General features: G+C 51.3%; 1 protein-coding gene and 1 pseudogene across 1 annotated transcript; both read left to right on the forward strand.

Annotated features, from left to right (window-relative positions):
• Positions 1-1,778: 1,778 nt before the first annotated feature.
• On the forward strand, positions 1,779-2,769 carry LOC142403460 (olfactory receptor 10AG1-like; annotated as a pseudogene).
• Positions 2,770-12,538: 9,769 nt separating this feature from the next.
• On the forward strand, positions 12,539-13,474 carry LOC142403457 (olfactory receptor 14J1-like). The gene has a single exon (XM_075489704.1). It carries the CDS (start codon positions 12,539-12,541, stop codon positions 13,472-13,474), a length of 936 nt encoding a protein of 311 aa, XP_075345819.1.
• Positions 13,475-23,545: the final 10,071 nt, after the last annotated feature.

Raw genomic sequence — 23,545 nt, forward strand, 5'->3', positions numbered from 1 at the left:
CATCCGCCAGCAATAGTTGCACATGGAGTGATGCACTTCATTCTTAAGAGAGAGCAAAAATATACTTTCTTGATATAAAACAGTGAGTTAACAAGGTTCAATGGTAAAGGCGACAGTGGTTTCACAACATTCGATGGCAAGGTACACTTGAGTATTTACTGCATAGAAGACAGGACAAAACTGTCAGGGAGACCCTCCCATTGAGTCATGAGGTTCAGAAAGACCCCCTTTATTTCTAAACTCCTCCTCAGAGAGGATCTAGGTACGGCTGGATCCAGTCGTAGTCCCAGACTTGGTCAATGGTTTCTGTCTAAAGGATTAGATGTGCACAGTCAGTACTTTATATCACTTAGCTAAGATTGCAAAGTTTAGCATGCTATTAGTCACTTCCCAAAGATCTGTTGCAGCAAGGAATCTCTCAGCCTCCTGAGGAGTAACCTTGAGAGGCATCCCTGCTCAAGGGGAGATCTGGGCATGGAGCCTGCTGTTGTGCAGGAGAGCTCCAAGGGCTCTTGGGCTGCTCCATATTTATGGGGCTAAGATGATTGACTCATAGTCGTATTTGCCTACCGACCTTGGCTATAGCCCTTGGCTATTGTGTTGTCTGTCTCCCGAGTCCACTTTGAGCCAGATGCAGCCATCAGGACCAGAGGCATCCGTTGCGACTGCCACTGGTGCTTATCGCTTGAGCAGGGTTACGGGACACAAAGGGCAGGCTGGGGGGCGGGGGGGTGCACACTTTCACAGGGTGACATGTTTTTGTGAATTCAGATTTTTCTCTTGAGGAAACTGTGCTGCGTTTTTCACTTGGCTAATCAAAATGCTTTTGTCACATGTTTTCTGACCTGCTGGTCTCATCATTAAGACATCAGAGTTTAAGAAGACTTCTCAAAGGGAGTTAGCGAGAGCTGGAGAGACACAGTCAGCATCCTCAGCCCTCTGCCTGGAAGAGGATAGTCCTTCCCCATGTCAAACTGAGGTTCTTAAACATCTTTCAGCTGAGTCTCTTCTTCATCAGAAGCAACCTGCTACTGCAGTGCTGCTTGCTTGTAGCTCACATGCTTCAGGTGTGCCCAGCAAGAAGCCTTTATGCTCTGGAAGGTGGGAAATGCAAAGGGAAGGCTCCATTCCCCAGGCAGCCAGAGCATTGCTCTGCTCCTGCGAGGGCTTGCAGGGTACTGGGAAGCAGTTCAAATGTCCCATGGATGCATCAGTGTCAGTGGTTTCATCGGCAGATGTGTTACTTCTGATGGGATTCACCCTTCATCATGATGTAAAAATGAATGATTCGGATCGAAGATATTCTCCCGGATCTTTGTGTGTGGACACAGCGTCAGGGGATGAGCTCTTACATGTGAGGAGAGCTGGGATTAATCTCTCTCACTAAGGCCTCAGAATCAAGTCATGCCTTGCCTTGCTTTGTTTTGATTGCCTCTCCTTGCCTAACCTCGCCTTGCTTTGTCTTCCCCTTTTTCATCCCTTCCCTCCTTTTCATCCTATTTCTTCTTCATGGTCTTACATTAAATGCAGGTCTTACAAGATCTGGACAAAGAACATAAGCAAGGCTGTTCTTAAAGGGGCTACTATTTATCCCTTTTCTTCCTTTTTTCTCGTCTATCCCCAGGGATTCTATTCAGTCAAATCACCTCTAAAAAAGGAAGTCAAGTTTCTTTTATCTACATGACAAACCCCAGTCATTCAGGCTCAAGGATTCTGTTCTCCCCTCTCTTTACAAACCTCCCTGCAGCAAGCAACCCATGTTAGATTTCCAAAGAGTCATGCAGATGAATGGCCTGCAGGTCAAGCTCGCCTACTCCTGCAATCATGTTTATGCTGATGTTAGTAGTCTTTCTCTAGGCTTGAAGCGTCTGTGATGGTGGTCGGGCCATCAGCATCCTCTAAGAGCCTGTTGTGTGGATCGTTCTGTATAGGGAAAATGCCCCAAAGAAAAGGCGTGGAGAATCACACCGTTGGATCTGGATTCATTCTTCTGGGACTTTTTCTGACCCCTCCAGCCTGCAGGGCCTGTGCTCTCCAGTATTCCTGCTCATCTACCTCGTGGTCCTCACAGGGAACAGCCTGATTGCACTCACCACAGTGGACTCAAGCCTCCACAGCCCCATGGATTTCTTCCTGCGGAGCTTGTCCTTGCTGGAGATCTGCTATGCGTCAGTCACTCTTCCAAAAAAGCTGGTGGGTTTCCTGATGCAAGATGGCAGGATCTCCTGGTTTTGCTGGGCAGCATCAAATGCCTTTTCCTGGCTGACCTGGCCTATGACCTATGGCCTATGAGCACTACAAAGCCATATGTGCCCTCCTGCACTATACCCTCATCATGAGCAGGGGTCTCTGCATCAGCCTGGTGGTGGGGTCGTGGGGTACCACATACCCCACGTAGCAGTGCAAGTGCAAGTAGGACAGACCGACCAGGTGTTCACTTTGCCCTTCTGTGCATCCCATGACCTTCATCACTTTTTCTGTGATGTCCCCCCTCTGCTGGAACTGGCCTGTGCAGACACTTCCTGGAACCAAGTGATGCTGTACACCATCATCCTGCTATTTGCAATCCTTCCTTTCTCCTTAATAGTTCTTTCTTACATTAAAAGTATCAGGCCAGTTCTGAAAATACCTTCAGTTAAGGGCAGACACCAAGCCTTTTCCACCTGCTCTTCACACCTCGGGGTGGTGACGCTCTTCTATGGCTCAGCCACAGTCGTCTACTTAAATCGACATTCAAGGCATTCTGTAGACACCGACAAACGGATTTGATGGGTGGACTGTTCGGTGGGTGAGGAATTGGTTGGATGGTCACGTCCAGAGCATAGTGGTCAACAGCTCAATGTCCAGATGGAGAGCGATGACAAGTGGTGTCCCTCAGGGGTCCGTATTGGGACCACTACTGTTTAATATCTTCATCAATGACATAGACAGTGGGATTGAGTGCACCCTCAGCAAGTTTGCACATGATACCAAGCTGAGTGGTGTGGTTGACATGCCCGTGGGGTGGGATGCCATCCAGAGGGACGTGGACAAGCTTGAGAAATGGGCTCATGTGAACCTCATGAGGGTCCTGCACCTGGGCCTGGGCAACCCCCACTCTCCGTACAGGATGGGGGATGAAGGGATTGAAAACTGCCCTTCAGAGAAGGACTTGGGGGTACCGGTGGATGAAAAGCTGGACATGAGCCAGCAATGTGCTCGCGCAGCCCAGAAGGCCAACCATATCCTAGGCTGCATCAAAAGAAGCGTGGCCAGCAGGTTGAGGGAGGTGATTCTGCCCCTCTACTCTGCTCCGGTGAGACCCGACCTGGAGTACTGCGTCCAGCTCTGGAGCCCTCGGCACAGGAAAGACATGGACCTGTTGGAGTGGGTCTGGAGGATGGCCACAGAAACGATCAGAGGGCTTGAACACCTCTGCTATGAGGAAAGGCTGAGAGAGTTGGGGTTGTTCAGCCTGGCGGAGAAAAGGCTGCGGGGAGACCTCCTTGCAGCATTTCAGTACTCAGATGGGGGCTTATAAGAAAGATTGGGACAGACTTTTTAGCAGGGCCTGTGGCGATAGGACAAGGGGTAATGGTTTTCAACTACAGAGGGCAAATTCAGACTGGATATAAGGAAGATATTTTTTTACCATGAGGGTGGTGAAACAATGAACCAGGTTGCCCAGAGAGGTGGCAGATCCCCCATCCCTGGAAACATTCAAGGTCAGCTGGACGGGGCTCTGAGCAACCTGATCTACCTGAAGGTGTCCCTGCTCACTGCAGGAGGGGTTGGACTAGAGGACCTTTAATGGTCCCTTCCAACCCAAACCATTCTAGGAGTCTACGATTCCATGATTCGATGATAAGAAAGTATGGTGCTGGGATATCTTAGGTGATTGAGGAGCAGTAGCTTTGAAAGAAGCTGGACGTGTTGCTCAGGGCTTCAGAGGTTTGGCAAATCCCCAGGAAACCACAGCTTTGTGTTAGAAGGAGAAGGCAGGGAGGGCAAAAAGAGATTCATAAAGCCTGGGAAATCCCAGGGTCAGAGCGAGGTGGGGAAGCAGCGGGGTGGCCAAAGTCTGCAGGAGAACTGCCGCAGGCGTGGGAGAGCATGGGCCAGCCTGTGGTGGGGATGAGGGAGGGCCTTGGTGGGGCTGGGACTTCCCCACCACAACCAAGATCTCTGTCCTCTCAGCTCTCAATGCTGTCACTGCCACCAAGAGCCATGAGGGGACACCATTGCCTTACAGCCCCATGGCCTGGTTGCCTCCTCATCCCCCATAGAGTTCAGCCAGTCCAAGGGTCGTCCTGCTCTTGTCATCGCACACCCCCACATCGCACTGCTCCATGAAGAGCCCTGAGCAACGCATGAGGAGCAGGATCTCCCTTCCACGTCCCAGGGATGGGAGCTTGCCCGTCCTTCTTGATGAGACACACCAAGGGCTCACGTATGTCCTGGTTTTGGCTGGGATAGAGTTAATCTTCTTCCTAGTAGCTCCTGTAGTGCTGTATTTTGGATTTTAGTATGAGAATAATGTTGATAACACGCTGATGTTTTAGGTGTTGCTAAGCGGTGTTTACACTGGTCAAGGACTTTTCAGCTCCCCATGCTCTGCTGGGTGCACAAGAAACTGGGAGGGGGCACAGCCAGGACAGTTGATCCAAACCGACCAAAGGGCTATTCCATACCATATGACGTCATTCTCAGTATAGAAACTGGGGGGCGTTGGCCGGGGAGTGGCGATCGCTGCTCAGGACTGGCTGGGCATCGGTCGGTGGGTGGTGAGTGGTTGCATCACTTATTATTTTTTTCCCCTGGGTTCTGTTCCTCTCTCTCTCTTTTGATGTTTGCCTTTTCATTACAATTTATTATTATTATTAATATATATTTTTTTTCTTTCTCCCAATTATTGAACTGCGCTCGTCTCAACCCACGAGTTTTCCTCGTTTTGCCCTTCCGATTCTCTCCCCCATCCCACCGGGGAGGGAGGGTGAGCGAGCGGCTGGGTGGTGCTTAGCTGCCGACTGGGGCTCAACCGTGACAAAGTGGCATCAGAGCCACCTGCACGGTGCCTTTGTCACCTGTAACCAGTGCTGACCCCTTTGCAGTCCAAGGCAGCCCCCAGGGAGGGGTACCGCCGCCTGTCCTTCCCTTCATGGCTTCATCGGTGATGGCCCTCAGGGGGCCACTGACACCCTCAGAACCTTGGAGATTTTAATCAAATTTTAAACACTTCTTCAGCAGCTTGTTCAATCTTCCTTCGGTACCTGCAGTTCAGGAACTTGGCACCAGAGGGCTCAGGGAAATGCAAATGCCCGAACACGCCATGGCTCTCTGCAGCTTCCTTTAATTCCTCCATTCTTCTGCGGTTCATGAGAGAGATGTCAGGAGTAGAGTCTAAAAGACAAGATTTGAAGACGAAATAACACTTGAAAAAGGGTTATGCTTTTCCCACTTGTCTTTTATTTTCCTGCTGACAGAATAAACAATATCACCAATCTCCACTTCATATTGATCCAGAGTCTCTCATGATGAAGTATGAATACGTCGGACAAGCAAGACCCTTTCTGGCAGACGCTGCAGAGACACTCTTCATCCCACCACCCCCATCACCCCCCACTCTGCCATTTCTCTGCCCGCTCACCTCAGACTTACATCACTCATGTTAAAATCGAACCTTTTCCCACTCCGTTTGGAGCTGAATGTCTCAACATCAATTCCCATCTGCTTTCTTTGGAGAAGTGGCTGCAGACAGCCACAGCATTTCTCTTCATTAACAAAAACAAAAACACAACTAAAAGGGAAAAGAGTAGTTCGGGAAAGAATAAATGACATTCCTCAGCTGTCTATCAAGTTCAAGTTCCCTCCATGCAATTCCACTTCTACTTTTGAGTGGAAAATCTTCCCTGAGGTTAGTAGGAAAGGACAGAGAGAAAGGCGAGGAAGGAGTTGGCCGAAGAGACGGTCAGGCGACAGGAGCAGCAGCTTGAAACTGCCTGAAGCTCAAAGCAGCACCCGGGTACTTGGGAGGGGTCTGAGTGAATGGAGAGTAACGGGAGGAGGAAACTGGAAGGACACTGGAAAATGCATATGTGCCGAGAGTCTGCTGAGAAGATGACGGGAGAAATGCTCAGTTTAATCAGGACATGTGGAAATACCTAAAAGATTCGTGAGATTCTCTAGACTCCATAGTGGAGAGAGTAGTGGTCAAGCAAGTGCTGGGAAGATCAAGGTTTCTTCTCCTGAGAGCAGCACCCATCCGGGAAAGTTTCATGATGGCAACACAGGAAAACATGATTTCTCTACTAAAAGTATTGCAACATTTCAGCTGATGAAAATGTTCCCGCACTATGTAAATGTGGAGAAAATTGCCTCATCTTTGCAGGCCGAGCTCAGTTCCTGACCAGAAGCCTCCAGTGCCACTTGAGGAGGTCCTGGTGTGCCTGACAGACTCACCAGGGACTGGTGGTGACCGCAAGGGGCCGTGGGAGACCGGGACCCTCCCATTGAAACTGCAGAGGGAGGGGACACCAGGCATCGGTGCTCCTCTAACTCAATCCACCCTGATTGCCAAAAGTGTTCTTTAAAAAAAAAAAAAAAGAGAAAAAAAAAAAAAAAAAACCAAACGCAAACCAAACAGGCCCTCCTGCCCCACCATAGGACAAATATTTTGAAAGAAATCAAGAGGGAGTATAAGAGCATAAGGAAGTTTAAAATATGAAAAGTGCAATAATAGCTATCTTTTGCTTTATTTTTTTAATATTTCTTTTCTTTTTCTATTTGCTTAGTTTCCAGTTCACCACGTCCCTCCAGGCCCAACCAGCCCATCATTCCTATACCCATCAACTTAGTCAACCATGCAGAATGCGCTGTCCTAACTCGTGATCCCAGAGGACGTGCTAAGGGACACACTCTCAACCAAACTGGGGCTAAGCAGCCTTTAGTTTCCCAGCTCATCTTCTGGGACTTCTTGAAAGATGCTCGCAACATTTGCTTTTCGTCAGTCTTCAGAAAGTTCCCCTGATCTCCCTGACCTTTCAGAGATGATGATGAGTGACACCACTGTGACACTGGCCTGCTCTCTCATCACCCGTGGAGGCAGCCCCTCTGGTGCCCTCAACTGTTCAGGGCTGAGTTTGCTCAAGTAACCCCTGACCCGAACCCCCTTCCACTGCTGGTTGTTGTCCTTGGGTTCTGCCGCCAGGTACAAAGGCCTTGAAGACCTTGCTGGGAAAGACTGAGACCAAGAGGACACAGAGGATGTCAGACCTCTCTGCATCGAACCTCCCTGAATTCAGAAGTGGCCCCGCATTATCCGTGTTTATTTTTTTACTCTTACTGAAGTAGCAGCACCTTAATGGTCCCCTTGGACTCCCTTGCAAGGGTCATCTCTAGGGAAGCTGTGGGGTTCCTAAAGCCATTCCTATTTCTGAATTCCTCCACCTGAAGTGAGTCTCTGCATCCACCTCCTGGATGCTTCCATTAACCATGGAGCTTCCTCATGAGTTCCCTCTTCACCCAAGCTGCTCTTGTGAGCTATGCACTCACCACTGCTCTTTGTGGGCAATTCTGTCATTAAAGACAAGCTGTACTGAGTTGTGCTGCCCTTCACTGCTGCCCACGGGATCGCCACTGAAATCCCCCTGAATAGGCCCAAGTCTTCCCCTCTGAGGTCTGACACCTGCACTCTGCTCCTCTCCTTCCTCATTCTGCTCAGGAGCTGGACCCCCCTCTTTCATGGTCACCACAGCCAAGGATGACACTGGTTTTCACATCCCTGACCAGCTCTTCATGTTTTGCAGGGACCTGATGCAGGTGAGCATCATCTATGTTGATCCAGCTGGTGACTTTCCTAAGAAATTGCTCCCACCTCCTCCACAAACCCCTTGGTCTGTTTTGACAGTGCTGGGTTCCCCCTCCAATGAACGTCAGGGCAATTAACGTCCCCAGAAAGAGCCCCAGCTCACTCATCTGGAGACTTCCTTGACTTGCTTAAATAAGATCTTGTCAACCTCCTCCCCTTGATTGCAGGTTCTTGATCTCCCACCACCAGGTCGCCCTGACTGGCCCCTCCTCTGATCCTCACCCTCAAGGGCTCACCCAACCTCCTGACTCTCCCAGCAAGGAGCTCCATACATCCAAGCAGCTCCTTCACACAGAAAGTCTTCCTCTTCTGATGCTCCCAGCCTGTGTCTCGTGAAGAACCTTTATCCATCCATTGCAGCACGCGAGCTGTGTGAGGCGTCCCCCTGTGCCTCAGAAGTTGTTCCATCAATGTCACAGCTTGTGACAGACCATGGGGGTTCAGCTCCTCCTGTCTGTTCCCAGGCAGAGGACAGTGTTGCACACCTGGGCTGCAGCCCCTGAGCTGTGGCTCCAGGGCCATGCTCAGACTTGTCATGGTGAACAGTGGTACCAAGCACCCAAGAGTCCTTGTACACAAAAGCTTTGCTTCATGGCAGAGACATGCTGGAGCGGAAGGCAGATGGTGTTGTAAGAAAGAAATGAGGGGCTCGAGAAGAGAGCAATCCCTGCTGTGCCCAAGGTCAGAGAGAAACAGGGCTGGGCTGTGCAGCCCTGGCAGGAGAGGGCATTGCTGTGAGGGGGGTCTCTGCAGCCCTGCAAGGCCTTTGCTGGAGAGAGGCACTGCTGTCCTGGAATGACAAGGTGCTGCTGAAAGTGTCCTTGGTGTGGACATCCTGAGATCTAGGCACAACCTAAATTCCTAGGATTCTTAGAAGACTGTATCATCAAGAGAGAGAGTAAAGGCTGGGGGAGAGGAGAACCAGAAGAAGCTGAGAACGTAGGCCCACAAGTGGAGACCCCAGTGCAATGTGCTTCTTATTCATGCAGTGCCTTGCATCTCTGGATAGAGATGGGACAGAGCTGGCCTCACGGCAGGGGTGGGAATCAGTCGCTTTCACTCAAGCACCGAATTCATCTGAGATGCCGCCTGGGGTGTCTGTCATGCACCCGCTCTGGGTGGACGTGGCTTTCCTGTAGGTCCTGTGCTGTCCCTGCCAGCCACAGGCAGTTTGGGTGGAGAGCCTTGGCCTCTCGCATGGCACTACAGGCCTGTATTTGGGCATTCAATGAGCAGCTGCCCTGCGTTAGGTTAGGCTAGGTGGGGATGTGTGAGACAGCTCTCGTTACAGACAACGGACAGCTAGTAAATGCAGCTAAAGGAGGGGAGAAAGAGAAAGACTTCGCTCTCCCTCTGGCCCATAACTCCATTTGGTCAGCTGAACACCTCTAGAGGCGGCCCTGAACACCGTGGGTAGGGACAGGTGGTGATGTCCTAAATGTGGGCAATTGCCGTCATTTCAGCGGGCTTCCTCACCAGGCTGCAGGATGATGCCCCCAGATGTTTCCCACACCAGGTGTTTGTGTGTGAACTCCTGGTCTCCATCTCCATCACTGACCATGGGACCATAGGCAAGGGGTGTAGGTGCCTGTTTTTAACAGGCGCCATTACTGAAACAGGAGGCATCTCACCTCCTGTGGGTTTGTGGCAGGCATGGGAGGGAGCTGAGGTCCCTTCCAGCCCCAGGACTGCAAATCCGGGATGAGATGCCTCCATGGACTCAGCTGATTCCCTTCCCTGCGCATGGGCAAAGGAGATCCCTCCCTGCTAGTGTCCAGGTGTCCTCTCTAATGCTGGGACAAGGAAGGGCGATTCTCAGACCTACGTGTGTCTCTGAGAGGAGAAAGGGCACTGCTGGAAAGAAACGTCTCTGCAGAGGTGAGACAGGCACCATGGGTGATTACTTGAGTGTCTTTGCAAGTAGGTTCCTGGAGAGCCCCAGGGACAGCTGGAGGGAGGGCAGGGTGGGGTGGGGGGCAGAGGAAGTGAGGTCTTGGGCAGGTCCTCTACTGCTGGGCTGAGACAGGCTCCTGGGAGGGAGGGAGCTGGTGGTAAGCAGGCAGCACTGCAGAGAGACAGCTCTGCCAAGGGGCAACTCCTCTGCAAAGCGCAGCAGGGCGCTGGGAAAAGGAGTAGGGCAGAGAGAGCCTGAAGGCAGTCTGGAGTGGGAGGACAGAGGAGAGCTCAAAGGGCAGGAATCGTGACAGCCCCTGACACGGTAAGTCTCTTGGTGCAGGGCAATGCAGCTGCGGTTCCTGGAAGGCTCTCCTAAAGCTATCACAGCCTACAGCCTCCGAGATCTGTGCGGAGGAGTGCCAGTGCAGGGGCTCCTGTTAGACAAGTGTGAAGGGGTGAAGGCAGGGTGTGCAGCCAGAGCTGCCCAGGGCATTTCAGAGGGGACTTTTGCAGAGGAAGTTCAAGGCAGGGAATATCTCTAAGGTAAACTGCTTTCCTAAGTCTATGTTTTCCATTTCCTGTGTTTCAGAAAAAAGGACAAGGTGTTTCTCCGTTTAGAGAGGGGGACTGAGAGTCCTGAGCTGCTGCAGTGGGAGATCAGTAGGTCTGGTAGGAGCCAAGGAAACTGCTTTCACCCACTCCTCTACCTCCAGAGAGCACCAGCATCACCTCTGTTGTCCTCATCAGGGTTTGTCTGACCTGCTCCTTACTGCCTGCAAACGGGGAGTTCCTCTCGAGAGTGCCTGAAACTGGCAGGTTTCTTCAGGTCAGGGCTGAGCAGACAGTAGTTGGTGCTGGGGTCTGTGATCCCTGACAGGGAAAACTTGAGGGCAGAGAAACATTTCCCAGCAGGGATAGCTGCAGGCAGCAGGCACGTGGGCAGAGAGCTATAGGAAACTGCAAGCAGCAATGTCACGGGAGGGAGAATTTGGCAAGCTGCGGGTCATGCCCTCCAACGCAGCCCCCTTCCTCTGAGCAAGACCCCCGGTCTCGTCTCCCACCCAGCAGAGCCTCTGCCCTCAGGGCTGTGTGGTGCAGGGCAGGAGTTGCCTCCTCTGCAGCCGGAGCTCTGGCACAGCAGAGCTGCATCTCTCCTGACACGTGGCCACTTCCCTCTGCAGAGCCAAGGGGCTGAGAGCGACTGCCCTGGGATTTTGCTAGCTGGGAGGTGCTGTGCTCTGCTGGGGAAGGAGAAGGCTTTCCTGATATTAGGAAACGGGATTTTAGGATGAGAATAATAGTGATAAAACGCTGCTTCCCTTCTCTCCAGGTGCACAAAAAACTGGGAGGGGACACAGCCACGATAGTTGATCCAAACTGGCCAAATGGCTATTCCATACCATATGACATCATGCTCAGTACATAAACTGGGGGGAGTTGGCTGGGGGGTAGTGATCACTGCTTGGGGACTGGCTGGGCGTTGGTTGGTGGTTGGTGAGCGGATGTGTCACTGTTTTTTTATTTCCCTGGGCTTTTGTTCCTCTCTTGCTCACTAGTTGTTTTCCTTCTCATTACAATTTATTATTATCTGTTGTTGTTGTTGTTCCAATGCTTAAACTGTTCTTATCTCAACCCACAAGTTTTCTTACTTTTGCTCTTCCAATTCCCTCTCCCATCCCACCGAGGGGGAATTGTGAGCGATCGGCTGTGTGGTACTTAATTGCCGACTGGGGCTAAACCACGACACTGCTCTTGGGGTCCCTGGCAATAAGAGTGCTGGTGTGGCACAAGGGGTGGGGGTGTTGAGTGCCTGCTCTGACGCTGACCTGGAGGGCGCTGCCCGGGAGGTGTTCCCATGGGACCAAGGTGCCCAAGGCCTCTCTTCATTTTCCAGGCTCGAGACACTGCAGTCAATGGCTGGGCAATGAGACACTGCTTCCCTTAGAAGACATCACCTTAAGACACCTGGTTCTGCTGGACAGGGAGTGCTGGGGGGCTGTGAGCATCAGCCCAGAAGGGCTTAGCTCTCCTGTAGGACCTTGGTGATGTCCGAGAGCACCTGATCTGCCCATGTGGATCAGCATCCTTGTCCTGGCCTCTTCATCCTACTCTGCAAAGCTGTGCTGGAAAGGAGAGGTGTTTGGAAATCTGCACCTTAAACTGGTCCCCTCTGCTCCCAGTCCAGTCCAGTTGCTTTTTCAGAACAACCTCTGTGTGTAGTCCTCCTCCAGCGGAGAGCGGTGCAAGCACAGAGCAGCTGGGCACCAGGCTGATGGACAGAGCAGCCGCCTGGATGGGAGCACTGACGCAGCTTTACAGAGAGTAGGAAGGCAACAGGGAAATTTGACCCTTTCTAAGAACGTCTCCCAAGTGGGATGGGGGTGTCTGAATACTAACACACACTGTAACGAGACACATGTGCTGCACCTCATCTCCCACCTTCCTTTGTGGAAGAAAGCGTCCTTCTGAGCTTTTTACCCTCTGCTATAGTGCAGCCCAGGGATCCCCTCCCCAGGACCCCTCCCTCCAAACACACTGGGTGTTGCTGCCTCCATGTGTCATTGCTGTAAAGCAGGGCTGACCCTTAAGGAGCCCATGGGTAGAGGGCACTGCTCTGCACAGCACACTCAGCCACCACAAACCAGAGCTGAAGCCTCGGAGATGCACAACAGTCCCCCAGGAAAGAGAAGCACCCTTAGGTATTTCACAGTGAAGGAATGGAATTTTGCTCAGAGAAGCTTCTCTGAATTTTTCTGTTTTGTCTCCTTTGGCAGTTTCCATGCCCAGAACAGGCAGATGTCCAACTGCAGCTCCATCAACAAGTTCGTCCTCCTGGCATTCACAGACACACGGGAGCTGCAGCTCTTGCACTTCTGGCTCTTCCTGGGCATCTACCTGGCTGCCCTCCTGGGCAACGGCCTCATCATCACCACCGTAGCCTGCGACCACCGCCTCCACACCCCCATGTACTTCTTCCTGCTCAACCTCTCCCTCCTCGACCTGGGCTCCATCTCCACCACTCTCCCCAAAGCCATGGCCAATTCCCTGTGGGACACCAGGGCCATCTCCTACTTGGGATGTGCTGCACAGGTCTTTTTCTTTGTCTTCTTGATTGGAGGAGAGTATTGTCTTCTCACTGTCATGGCCTATGACCGCTATGTTGCCATCTGCAAACCCCTGCACTACGGGACCCTCCTGGGCAGCAGAGCTTGTGTCCACATGGCAGCAGCTGTCTGGGGCTGTGGTGTCCTCTATGCTGTCCTGCACACTGCCAATACATTTTTCATACCATGCTGCAAGGGCAATGCCCTGGACCAGTTCTTCTGTGAAATACCCCAGATCCTCAAGCTCTCCTGCTCACAGTCCTACCTCAGGGAAGCCGGGCTTATTGTGGTTAGTGTCTCTTTAGCATTTGGGTGTTTTGTTTTCATTGTGCTGTCCTATGTGCAGATCTTCAGGGCTGTGCTGAGGATCCCCTCTGAGCAGGGACGGCACAAAGCCTTTTCCACGTGCCTCCCTCACCTGGCCGTGGTCTCCCTGTTTGTCAGCACTGCAGCATTTGCCAACCTGAAGCCCCCCTCCGTCTCCTCCCCATCCCTGGACCTTGTGGTGTCATTTCTGTACTCGGTGGTGCCTCCAGCAGTGAACCCCCTCATCTACAGCATGAGGAACCAGGAGCTCAAGGATGCCCTATGGAAACTGGTCCAAGGGACGCTGTTTCACCAACAATAACCTGCCTCCCCTTCTCTGCACATTTCCCAGAGTTTATCTTAGGGCACGAGTCTGATTTTTTCTCTGGTGATAATCCTGCTTATGGATAATTTTCTGGGTTCATACTACTTGTCTTGAGGCTTGATCCTGTTGTGTCTGACTCTTGCAGAATACTGTGTCAGATGTGGCATGCCCAATAGCAGCTCTTCAAAAAAACGGGATCTCCCAGGTGCAGTGCCTGAAGGGTGGGCTCTTCCTCCATATTTGCTTCCAAGAAAATGTCTGAGGAATTGGTGTTTGAAAGAGTCTGTTCTTCTTGTTTTCTCAATGTTTTGGAGGTTAAGCTCATAGTACGATTGGCTTCCACTGGACCAAATGTTCTGGGTTTAAAAGCTCTCTTCTTGGTATCCAATGGCAGGGGAGATTCTCCATGATCTCCCCGTTATCTCCTCAGGTTTCTTCATGTACGACAGGACTAATGGCATATTCCAGACTCTCTGGAAATGCATTTGGAAAGGTGAGGAGAGGAGACGATGGGGACTCACCACGTGCCCTGGGGTGGGAGTTAATGGAGACACACAAGGTGAAACACCCGTAAAGGTGAAGTCCCATAAAGTAAAGCAGTAAATCTACATATCCATGAACAAGGACTCTGCAGTGCCATGGCAGTCAGCGAGGACTCAGCAGGTAAAGGGAGGGCAGACTGAAGAGATGCAGGAGCCGCCTGAGGAGGCCCAGGGCCAGGACTGTCGTGCTGTCCTGGGGAATGGTGCTGGTGGGAGCAGAGGAGGGGGCAAATTCAGTCAGGGTTGGGGATCACCGACAATATGAATTTAGGAGAGCCAGAGAGTGCCTAGCCCCCATTCCCTCCTGCCTTTTTACCAGCACCTTCCCTGGGGTTCATGCGGAGCCTGAACCCCCTTCTCTGCCCCGCAATGTATGCTGTGACCTTCATAGGAGCTGGGGCCGTGGGGCTAGTCCCCAGAGCTCTGCAGCGGGCTCTGCCGTGGAACGAGCCCAGATTGGGTTGCTCTGTGGGGTTGGGCTGGGGAGAGGGCAGAGGTGGTGGGGGGAGCTGGGGAGGGGGTGGGCTGGGCTGTGCCCAGGACAGGAAAGCACTAGTGGAGAGCGAAGCTCTATGGGTGTGCAGGGCAAGGGCACACAGTAGGGTGCTCACAATGCAGAGTCCAGGTGTCATGGTGAAGGAAGCAAGGCACACAAGGTGCAAAAGAGAGGGGTCCGGTCTGTGCCATGTTCCCTGGACACCCTGTGGAAGCTGCCCTGGGAAAACTGTCCCAGATGAGTCCCACACACCAGCCATTTCCTTGTCTGGTCATATACCCCAGGCCTTAGGAGAGACTTCAGCTGCTTGGTCACCTCTGTCCTCCTCTGGGGCTCAGTGATACCCAACTGCACTGCCAGTATTAATTAAAAGGAACCAGTTTCCTACTGACACTTACCACAAGTCCCATAGCTCTTGCCACTGCTGGTCTCTGAGCCAAGCCCAGACATCTACAGCTAGGTCAGGTGCTCATGGCCTAGTCTCAACAAATATTTAACAACCCATTGATTAAGAACCCACCCACACCTGAGACCTTGCTGCAGTAGTAGGCTAGAGAGGCCCAGTTCCCTCTAATCACTGCTTGTGCTTTAGGCCCCTAACTCCATCTTGGCAGACATCCTGCGGACGTTCTCCAGTTTCCTTTTGAAATGTGAGGCCCACTGGCTCATATGGCATCGTCCCGGTTGCCAGGCTCTTCTCCTCTGGGCACTCCTTAGCCAGTCAGGTCTCTACTCATGCTGCTGTGCAGCTTGTGAGTTGAGATAAAAACAAATAGGTGAAAGAAAAAAGATAAAACCAAACATCAGCCAAAACCAACAGGCGACACAAAGGCAATCACTTACCACCTCCTACAAGCAGACTGATGCCCAGACAGTCTGCCAGCAACAGTTACCTTGAATGACAAAAAACTCCTCCTTCTTCCTCTGCCCCAGCTTTTACTGCTGAGCATGACGTCATAGGGGATGGAATATCCCTCTGGTCACTTGGGGTCAGCTGTCCTGGCTGTTTCCCCCCATCAACTTCTTGCCCACCCCCAGCCTACTCACTGGGAGGGAGCGGAGTGAGAACCTGCGAAGGCCTTGACGCTGTGCAAACACTGCTCAGCAATAGCCAAAACACGGGTGTGTTACCAATACTGTCGTAGGCACAAATGCAAAACATGGCACCATGGGGGCTGCTACAAAAGAAGTTAACCCCTTCCCAGCCAGACCCAGTACACCTGAACTGGGGGTGCAGAAATGGACCCAGTAGTGTACTGGTGGTCTAAGAAGTGATGACCAGAGGGAGACAATCACTTCCCTCACTCCTTTGGCCAGGGTCCTCTTTACACACTGCAGGACGCTGCTGGCCTTCTTTGCCACCAGGTGGCACTGGATCGTGTGGATCACTGCTGGAACGTGTTCTGCCTTCCCCAACACCACCAGTGCCTTTTCCGCAGAGCTGCTCCCCAGTAAGGCAGCGCCCAGACCCTGCCACTGCAGAGTCTTAGTCTATCCCAGGCGCAGGACCTGGCCATTGTCCTTCTATTTCATGAAGGTCCTGACAGGACAGTGCTTCTGCCTGTCAGGTTTCTCCTGAAGGCAATCCCAAGGCACAGGAATTGTCCTCCCAATTTAGTGCCGTCAACCAACACGGTGAGAGTTGCCTCCTCCGGGACATGGATACAGGTGTTAATCTGCAAAGGGCCCAGGAGAGTCCTCTGTGCTGCCCCACAATGCCCCACTGTGTCCCAGTCGCCTCCAGCTAGGGTATGACCCCTTCACCACAGCTCTCTCAGCCCCATCATCCTACTGCTGTTTTGCTCAACTGCTTGTCTATCCCTCCAGACTGTAATGGCCTAAGATGGGTACAAGAATATTGAGGGAGACCATGCCAGAAGTCTTGCTGCAGCAGAGGGAAATGACATCCACTGTTCTCCCGTCGTACACAAATGGAGTTACTTCATCATGAAACCAATCAGGTTGGCGAGGCATGATTTACCCTTGCAAAGTCCATGCTCATGCTCTTCTCTTTCACGTGCCCAGGAATGTCACCCACGAGGAGTCATTCAATGGATCACCCAAGCGAGGCTGTACAGCCTGTGGTTCCCTGGGTTGCACTTTTGGCTGTATTCAAAGATGGGTGCAACAGTGGTTTCTCCTCGCTCACAAGACACCTTGACCAATTCCATGTCCTTTGAAAAGGAATACTCAAAGAAATATTGATCTTGCCCTGGAACTTCATGACCACTCCTCTGCTCGTTACACCGTGTATTTAGTTTCTCTACTCTTTCATATACTTTCACCTGTCCTGATCCAATGACCATTTGTAATGTCATCTTTGCAGATGCAGACTGTCCATACAAAGGCCCTTTCCATTGTTCTCCATTTTTCTCCTCCCCTAAATCTTTGTCCATTCAGATACCTCTCACCTATGCAACTGCTTTAAGCTTCAAGGAGTTAAGAGCTTGCCTGTCTTTCACTAGTCTAATGGTCTCTTTAGCCAACACTTTAGTTATGCTCTTATCTATCTTTTTCTATCTCTCTCTCTAAGACATTTCTGATAAGATTATCCCTTGTAGAGAGGCGACCTCATTAGAGGCAGCTTATAATTAGCATGTGGTTACGGAGTGTATTTTATTGTTTAGGAAAACTGATCATGCTTTCATTTTCTTTCCTTTTCTACGAATAGGAAAATATCTTCTGTGCCTGTGTGCAGCCAGTTCTCGAAGGAGAGAATGTGGGAAATGGTGCAATGGAGCTGTGACATCCAGCTGCAGAGATCAGTGAAGAAGTCTGATGCAAAGAAGAGTGATGTGAGTCCCAGATGGCCACTGTCAGAAATGGTGAGCTTTGGGAGGTGAGGAGCAAAGTTCTCCATACAGTGTGAGACCTCAAGGGACTGCTTTTCCTACCTGTCCAGACCTCCTGAGGAGACACCCTGCATCCATATCACTTGGAGAATGCTCCTATCACCTCTTCTCTAAATTGAAACTGATAAAAAATATCCTTTAAAAGAAAAAAAAAACATTTGTATTAGATGCACTTTGAAATCTTCCTCCTTAGCTACTCTATGAAACCTCTCTAATTAGCTGTACAAGTCGTGGAGACTTGAAGAGAATTACAGGAAGAGACGTGGCTCATTAGGGCTTCTGTATTTTAATGAGCCCCATGGTGCATTTGGTGCTGAGTCCATGGACCTCCGATCCTGAGGGAAGATTGAACAAACTGCTCAAGAAGTCAGAAGCAAAACTCAAAGTACCTTGAAGCATTAATGGGCCCCACTGAGGGCCATTACTGACAAAGCCTCCCCATGGCCTTGTTAGAGCAGAGAACTGGAGGCCATGATTGCAGGTAGGCACAGGCACTGTGCAGGCAGCTGTAATGCTGAGGAAAGCCTTGGTTTCTTTTAGGAAGCAGAAAGGCCAAGCCCTGACCCCCAGGCCCTGGGAAGGCAGACCCTGTCCCTCACGCGTGGCTCAGGGCTCTTCCTGGGGGCAGTGGGGTGTGAGAGTGAGCAACGCCAAGTGTAGGAGAATTCTATGACCCCTCCCAGCCTCCCAAAGAAGGGGCAAGGACAAAACAAGGTCCAGAGCCTCAAAAGAAAGTTTCTCCTTGTAGGTCTCAGTGGTAGAGGCAACTGCCTTAGCCAAGGGGCCAAAGCCCTTGGTCCTGTTGAGCCTTTCAGCTTTGACAGAGCCCTTAGTCATCTCTGCTGCAGGCTGTCCTACGCTGTCCCATGCCTGCACCTCTTTCCCTTCAGGCTGTAGACACCCATCTTGCTTTCCCACCTAGCTCTCACCCCAGCATTTCTATACCTTCACTGATGTCTCGCCACCCTCACTGCCTTTTCCTTGAAACACAAAGCCATGGGCTGATCCAGACTCCCTCTGGTGACCTCTTACACCACAAGGATACTCTTTGAGTGAGCCTTCTTTTTCCTTGCATCCACTCTGAACCTTCCAAGCTGCACTTTGTGGAGGTTTCCTTCTCTTCCCACTACCAAGAAAAGCTCCCTTATCTTGGAAAGCACCCTCCAAGTAGTTGCAGGCTCCTACTATAGAGCCCTGAGCCTCTACTTCACCAGGCTAAAGAAGCCCAGGCCTCTCATCTTCTCCACAGAGGCCCCAAACCCCATCCTGGCAGATCTCCTCTAGAACCTCTCCAATTCCTCCTCATTCCTCCAGACTCGGGAGCCCCACACCTACACACACTAGTCCAGATGTGGCTACACCAGTGCTGAGGTGAGGGGGATGATGATAACTCTCTTGCTTGGGTGGCCACGCTCCTCCTAATGCAGCCCTATCTGCAGGTGGCCTCATTAACTTTGAGCATGGGCCACTGGCTCCTATGGCATCCCTTGGGAGGCCAGGCCCTTCTCCTCAGGGTCACTGCTGAGCTGTTCAGGTCCCAGCCTGCCCTCATGTTTGGGATTATTCTGCCCCCAAGAAAGGACTCACACATTCTCCTTGTAAAACTTCATGAGGCTTCTATTGCCAAATCTGAGACTTTCTCAAGGTCCCCCTGGAGTGAAGCTCTGTTTGGACAGCTTTTAATGTGTTCGTACAGATGGCCCACCAGACTTGTGGTGCCTGTGGTGCCTTCAGATTTGTGGAAGCCTTCTCTTCTCCTAGCATTGCACCTTTGCACAAAAGGCGGACAACGGCATCCTGGGCTGTATTAGGAAGAGCACTGCCAAAGGGTTGATAGAGGTGATCCTTCCTCTCTACTCAGCCCTGCTACAATTTGTCTTGCTCACTTGCCTCAAGGTTTTCTACTACACCACCTCACTCACACTGCAGCCAGAGCTACCCTCCACATCTTCCACCACTCCTGCCTTGTCTTCTCGTGAAAAACACATCCAGGAGAGCACTGTCACCATGCCGGGTCAGGGATCACCTGCCACCTTCCCTGTAACTGAGGTCTTCTAGCAGAGGTCCATGGTCTTCAAAGTCCCCAGTGATTACCAGGGCCTAAAATTGTGTCCCTTCCTCCAGCTGCCTAGAGGACAACCCATCCTCTTCCCAGCCTTCCTCGGGCAGCTCCATGGTCCTGACCAGAAGACCATTGTACTCCAAGAAGTCAGTGATTCACATAACAGTAAACCTGAGTAGACCCAGGCCTGTGCTGTGCTGTGCCCTATGTACAGCCTGGCCTTCAGGCTGTGTTGTGCAGATGATAGTCAAGCTGGGTTGCAGAATAAATTTGATTGTAGTGAGAAGTCTGCAGGAAGCTCCCACCTGATAGCAGGGATGAGGCCAACTGCATGTCCTTACCTATCTCTAAACCTGCCACAACACATGTCAACAGCCTCTTTTGGGGGCAGTAGAAATGGTGACTTGGATTTTTTTACTTCTAAGGAAACACTGCAAGTGATCACAGGAGCAAAAGGGGCTGACCCTTCTACAGATGGGATCTGCAAGACTTGCTGCACCAGCTGACTAGACAGAAGTCACCTCACCATGCTCTTCCCAGCCACCTGCCTGCTGCTGGCCTTTCAGCTTCTCGGATAAACACAACCAAACCCTGTGCGTACTGCTGTCCCATCAGGTACTCGGGCAGAAGGGTCGTGACAACCATACCCAAGGCCTCTTCCTGGATGGACCTACCAGGTACTTAGGGAAAGGGATTCCCACAGTCCTGTGGCCAGCCAGGTGCCTTGAGCAGATCATCCTGAGTGCCATCACACGGCATATAGAGGATAACCAAGGTATCAAGCCCAGCCAGCGTGGGTTTAGGAAAGGCAGGTCCTGCTTGACCAACCTGATCTCCTTCTATGACAAGGTGACCCACCTAGTGGATGAGGGAAAGGCTGTGGCTGTTGTCTATCTAGACTTCAGTAAAGCCTTTGACAAGGTTTCCCACAGCATTCTCCTGCAGAAACTGTTTGCTCATGGCCTGGATGGGTGTACTCTTTGCTGGGTAAAGAACTGGCTGGGTGGCCGGGCCCAAAGAGTGGTGGTGAATGGAGTTTACTGCAGTTGGCGGCCGGTCACAAGCGGTGTTCCCCAGAGGAGAACTGTGTTGGGGCCAGTTCTGTTTAACATCTTTATCAATGATCTGGAGGAAGGGATCGAGTGCACCCTCAGTAAGTTTGCAGATGACACCAAGTTGTGCGGGAGTGTTGATCTGCTTGAGGGGAGGAAGGCTCTGCAGAGGGACCTGGACAGGCTGGATCGATGGGCCGAGGTCAATTGTTTGAGGTGCAACAAGGCCAAGTGCAAGATCCTGCACTTGGGTCACAGCAACCCCATGCAACTCTACAGGCTTGGGGAAGAGTGGCTGGAAAGCTGCCTGGCAGAAAAGGACCCGGGGGTGTTGGTTGACATCCGGCTGAATATGAGCCAGCAGTGTGCCCAGGCGGCCAAGAAAGCCAATGGCATCCTGACTTGTATCAAAAATAGTGTGGCCAGCAGGACTAGGGCAGTGATCGTGCCCCTGTACTCGGCATTGTTAGAGGCCGCACCTCGAATGCTGTGTTCAGTTTTAGGCCCTTCACTACAAGAGAGACATTGAGGGGCTGGAGCGTGTCCAGAGAAGGGCAACGAAGCTGGTGAAGGGTCTAGAGCACAAGGCTGATAGGGAGCGTCTGAGGGAACTGGGGTTGTTCAGCCTGGAGAAAAGGAGGCTGAGGGGAGACCTCATCGCTCTCTACAACTGCCTGAAAGGAGGCTGTAGAGAGGTGGGGTCGGTCTCTTCTCCCAGGTAACAAGTGATAGGACAAGAGGAAATGGCCTCAAGTTGCACCAGGGGAGGTTTAGACTGGCTATTAGGAAATTTTAGTTCACTGAAAGGGTTATCAAACATTGGAAGAGGCTGCCCAGTGAAGTGGTTGAGTCACCATCCCTGGAAGCATTTAAAAGCTGTTTGAATGAGGTGCTTAGGGACATGGTGTAGTGGTGGTCTTGGTAGTGTTAGGTTTACGGATGGACCTGATGATCTAAAAGGTCTTTTCCAACCTATACGATTCTGTGATTCTGCTGCTCTGTCAGAGACACTGGCAGATGTGAGCCTAAGAGCACATAGCCCAGCCACGAGTCAAGGGCTGACCTATCAGCTACTGCAGAAAGAAGAGACCTCACAGCCCTTTCCCAGCCATGTTCCTGCTGCTGGCCTATCAAGTCCAGAGAAAGATGTGACCTCACCGCCAACTTCACAGCCTTTTGCCTCCTGCTGGCCCATGAGATCCTGAAGCACATGTGACCTCATCATAGCATTCCCACCATCTCCTCCTTGTGGCCTACGAGCTGGTCAGGAGCATGTAACGTCACACTCCTCTTCCAACACCATGGGGCTGCTCTGGGACCTCACGATCCCTGCCCTGCCTTCAAGGGGCCAAACAGCTTAAGTTAGGGTTAGGAGAGGGGATGAAGATGAGGGGTTTAGAGCATGGGAAGGAGGGCTTTGGGGGTTAGGTGTGCAGGTTAGGGCTTAGGGGATAGAGCTCGCCTTTCAGGCTTAGGGATTGGCAAAGGCTTAGAGGGAGGGTTTGGTGTTCTTCTGAGGGTGCCTGGTTCGTGTTTAGGGTATGGGCTGGCTTTGTGGGTTAGGGGGTTTTTCAGGGCTGGGCTGAGGGCTGTGGTGAAGTCTAACATTTGAATACTAGGGATAAGGGCTAGGGATGAGGATGATCAATAGGGTAAGAGTAAGAGGGGTTCTGGGTTCTGGCTTTGGTTTAGAGGTAAGGCTGAGGTTAGGGATTAGAGTAGTTGATTCCTGTCAGGCTGAAGGGTGCAATGTAGGGGTAGGGTTAGGACTCAAGGTTATTAGTTAGAAATACGGTAAAGGCCTCACAGGAATGTTTTCACACCAGTTTCACAGTGGCACCAAAATTACCTGAACTCATCTTTCCTCTTCAAGATCTTTCATGTCTGTTGGCCAAACTCCTCTTCCCTCCACCAAACCTCCAATCTCCCTTGTCCCAGCTACCCCTGACCTCCCAAAAGCTTTCATCTTGTTTGCGGCAGGACTGCAATGGTTTTCAAGACCTCCAAGTATCTGTCTCCACACTGCTGGCCAGTCACAAGTGACCTCACAGCCAGCATCCAAGGAGACACGATATGCTGCTGTGCTGGAGAGGTCTCTGCTCAGCCACCCCAGCAGCACTGAAGGCAGGCCATGCCCTCCACCACCCCTGACGTACTCTGCCTGCACACCAGCTCATGCTCCAGAAGGGCTCCCATAACTCCTGGGACACATTTCCCACATGGGCGCTTCAGCTACCCCAGTGCGTCCTGGAAGCAGTGGCCACCTCTGTGTGGATAATTGAATCAAGCCCTCAATGCAGATTTTAGGACAAACTTGAGACCTCTGCAGAAAAGAACTCAATGTAATAGCTGAAAAAGTCTTCATTTCCAGCATTGCTGAGATTTTTATGAATTTCCATTACTTTTTCATCATTTTGTATTAACAGCACCAAGGGTACGTACTAGCAAGCTGATTTTGCTCTCTTCTCTATGTAAAGAGTTTTATGCAGCCACTTACCACAGTGAATTTTCTTACCAATATTTCAAATGGAGAAACATTGCTCAGAAGAACTACTGTATTTATATTGGCACATGTTACCTCTCTACTTCTGCCTCTGTCTTTTTTCATAGAATCATAGAATCATTTAGGTTGGAAAAGACCTTTAAGATCATCAAGTGCAGTTGTTAACCTAACACTGCCAAGTGCACCACTAAACCAAGTCCCTGCGTGCCAGCTCTACATGTCTTTTAAATACTTCCAGGGATGGTGACTCAACCACTTCCCTGGGCAGCCTGTTCCAATGCTTGATACCTCTTTCAGTGAAGAAATCTTTCCTAATATCCAATCTAAACCTGCCCTGGAACAACCTGAGGCCAGTTCCTCTTGTCCTGTCACTTGTTATTTGGGAAAAGAGATTGAGACACCCCTATGACTACAACCTCCTCTCAGGTAGTTGTAGGGAGAGATAAGCTCTCCCCTCAACCTCCTTTTCTCCAGACTAAACAACCCCAGTTCCCTCAGCCGCTCCTCATCAGACTTGTGCTCCAGACCCTTCACCAGCTTTGTTGCTTTCTTTGGATATGT

This window comes from Mycteria americana, unplaced genomic scaffold (genome assembly GCF_035582795.1).
Source record: "Mycteria americana isolate JAX WOST 10 ecotype Jacksonville Zoo and Gardens unplaced genomic scaffold, USCA_MyAme_1.0 Scaffold_29, whole genome shotgun sequence".
Taxonomy (NCBI): domain Eukaryota; kingdom Metazoa; phylum Chordata; class Aves; order Ciconiiformes; family Ciconiidae; genus Mycteria; species Mycteria americana.

Bases quoted from the DNA above. Each gene is read 5' to 3' on its own strand.
- LOC142403457 (XM_075489704.1), top strand. From the start codon at position 12,539: ATGTCCAACTGCAGCTCCATCAACAAGTTCGTCCTCCTGGCATTCACA.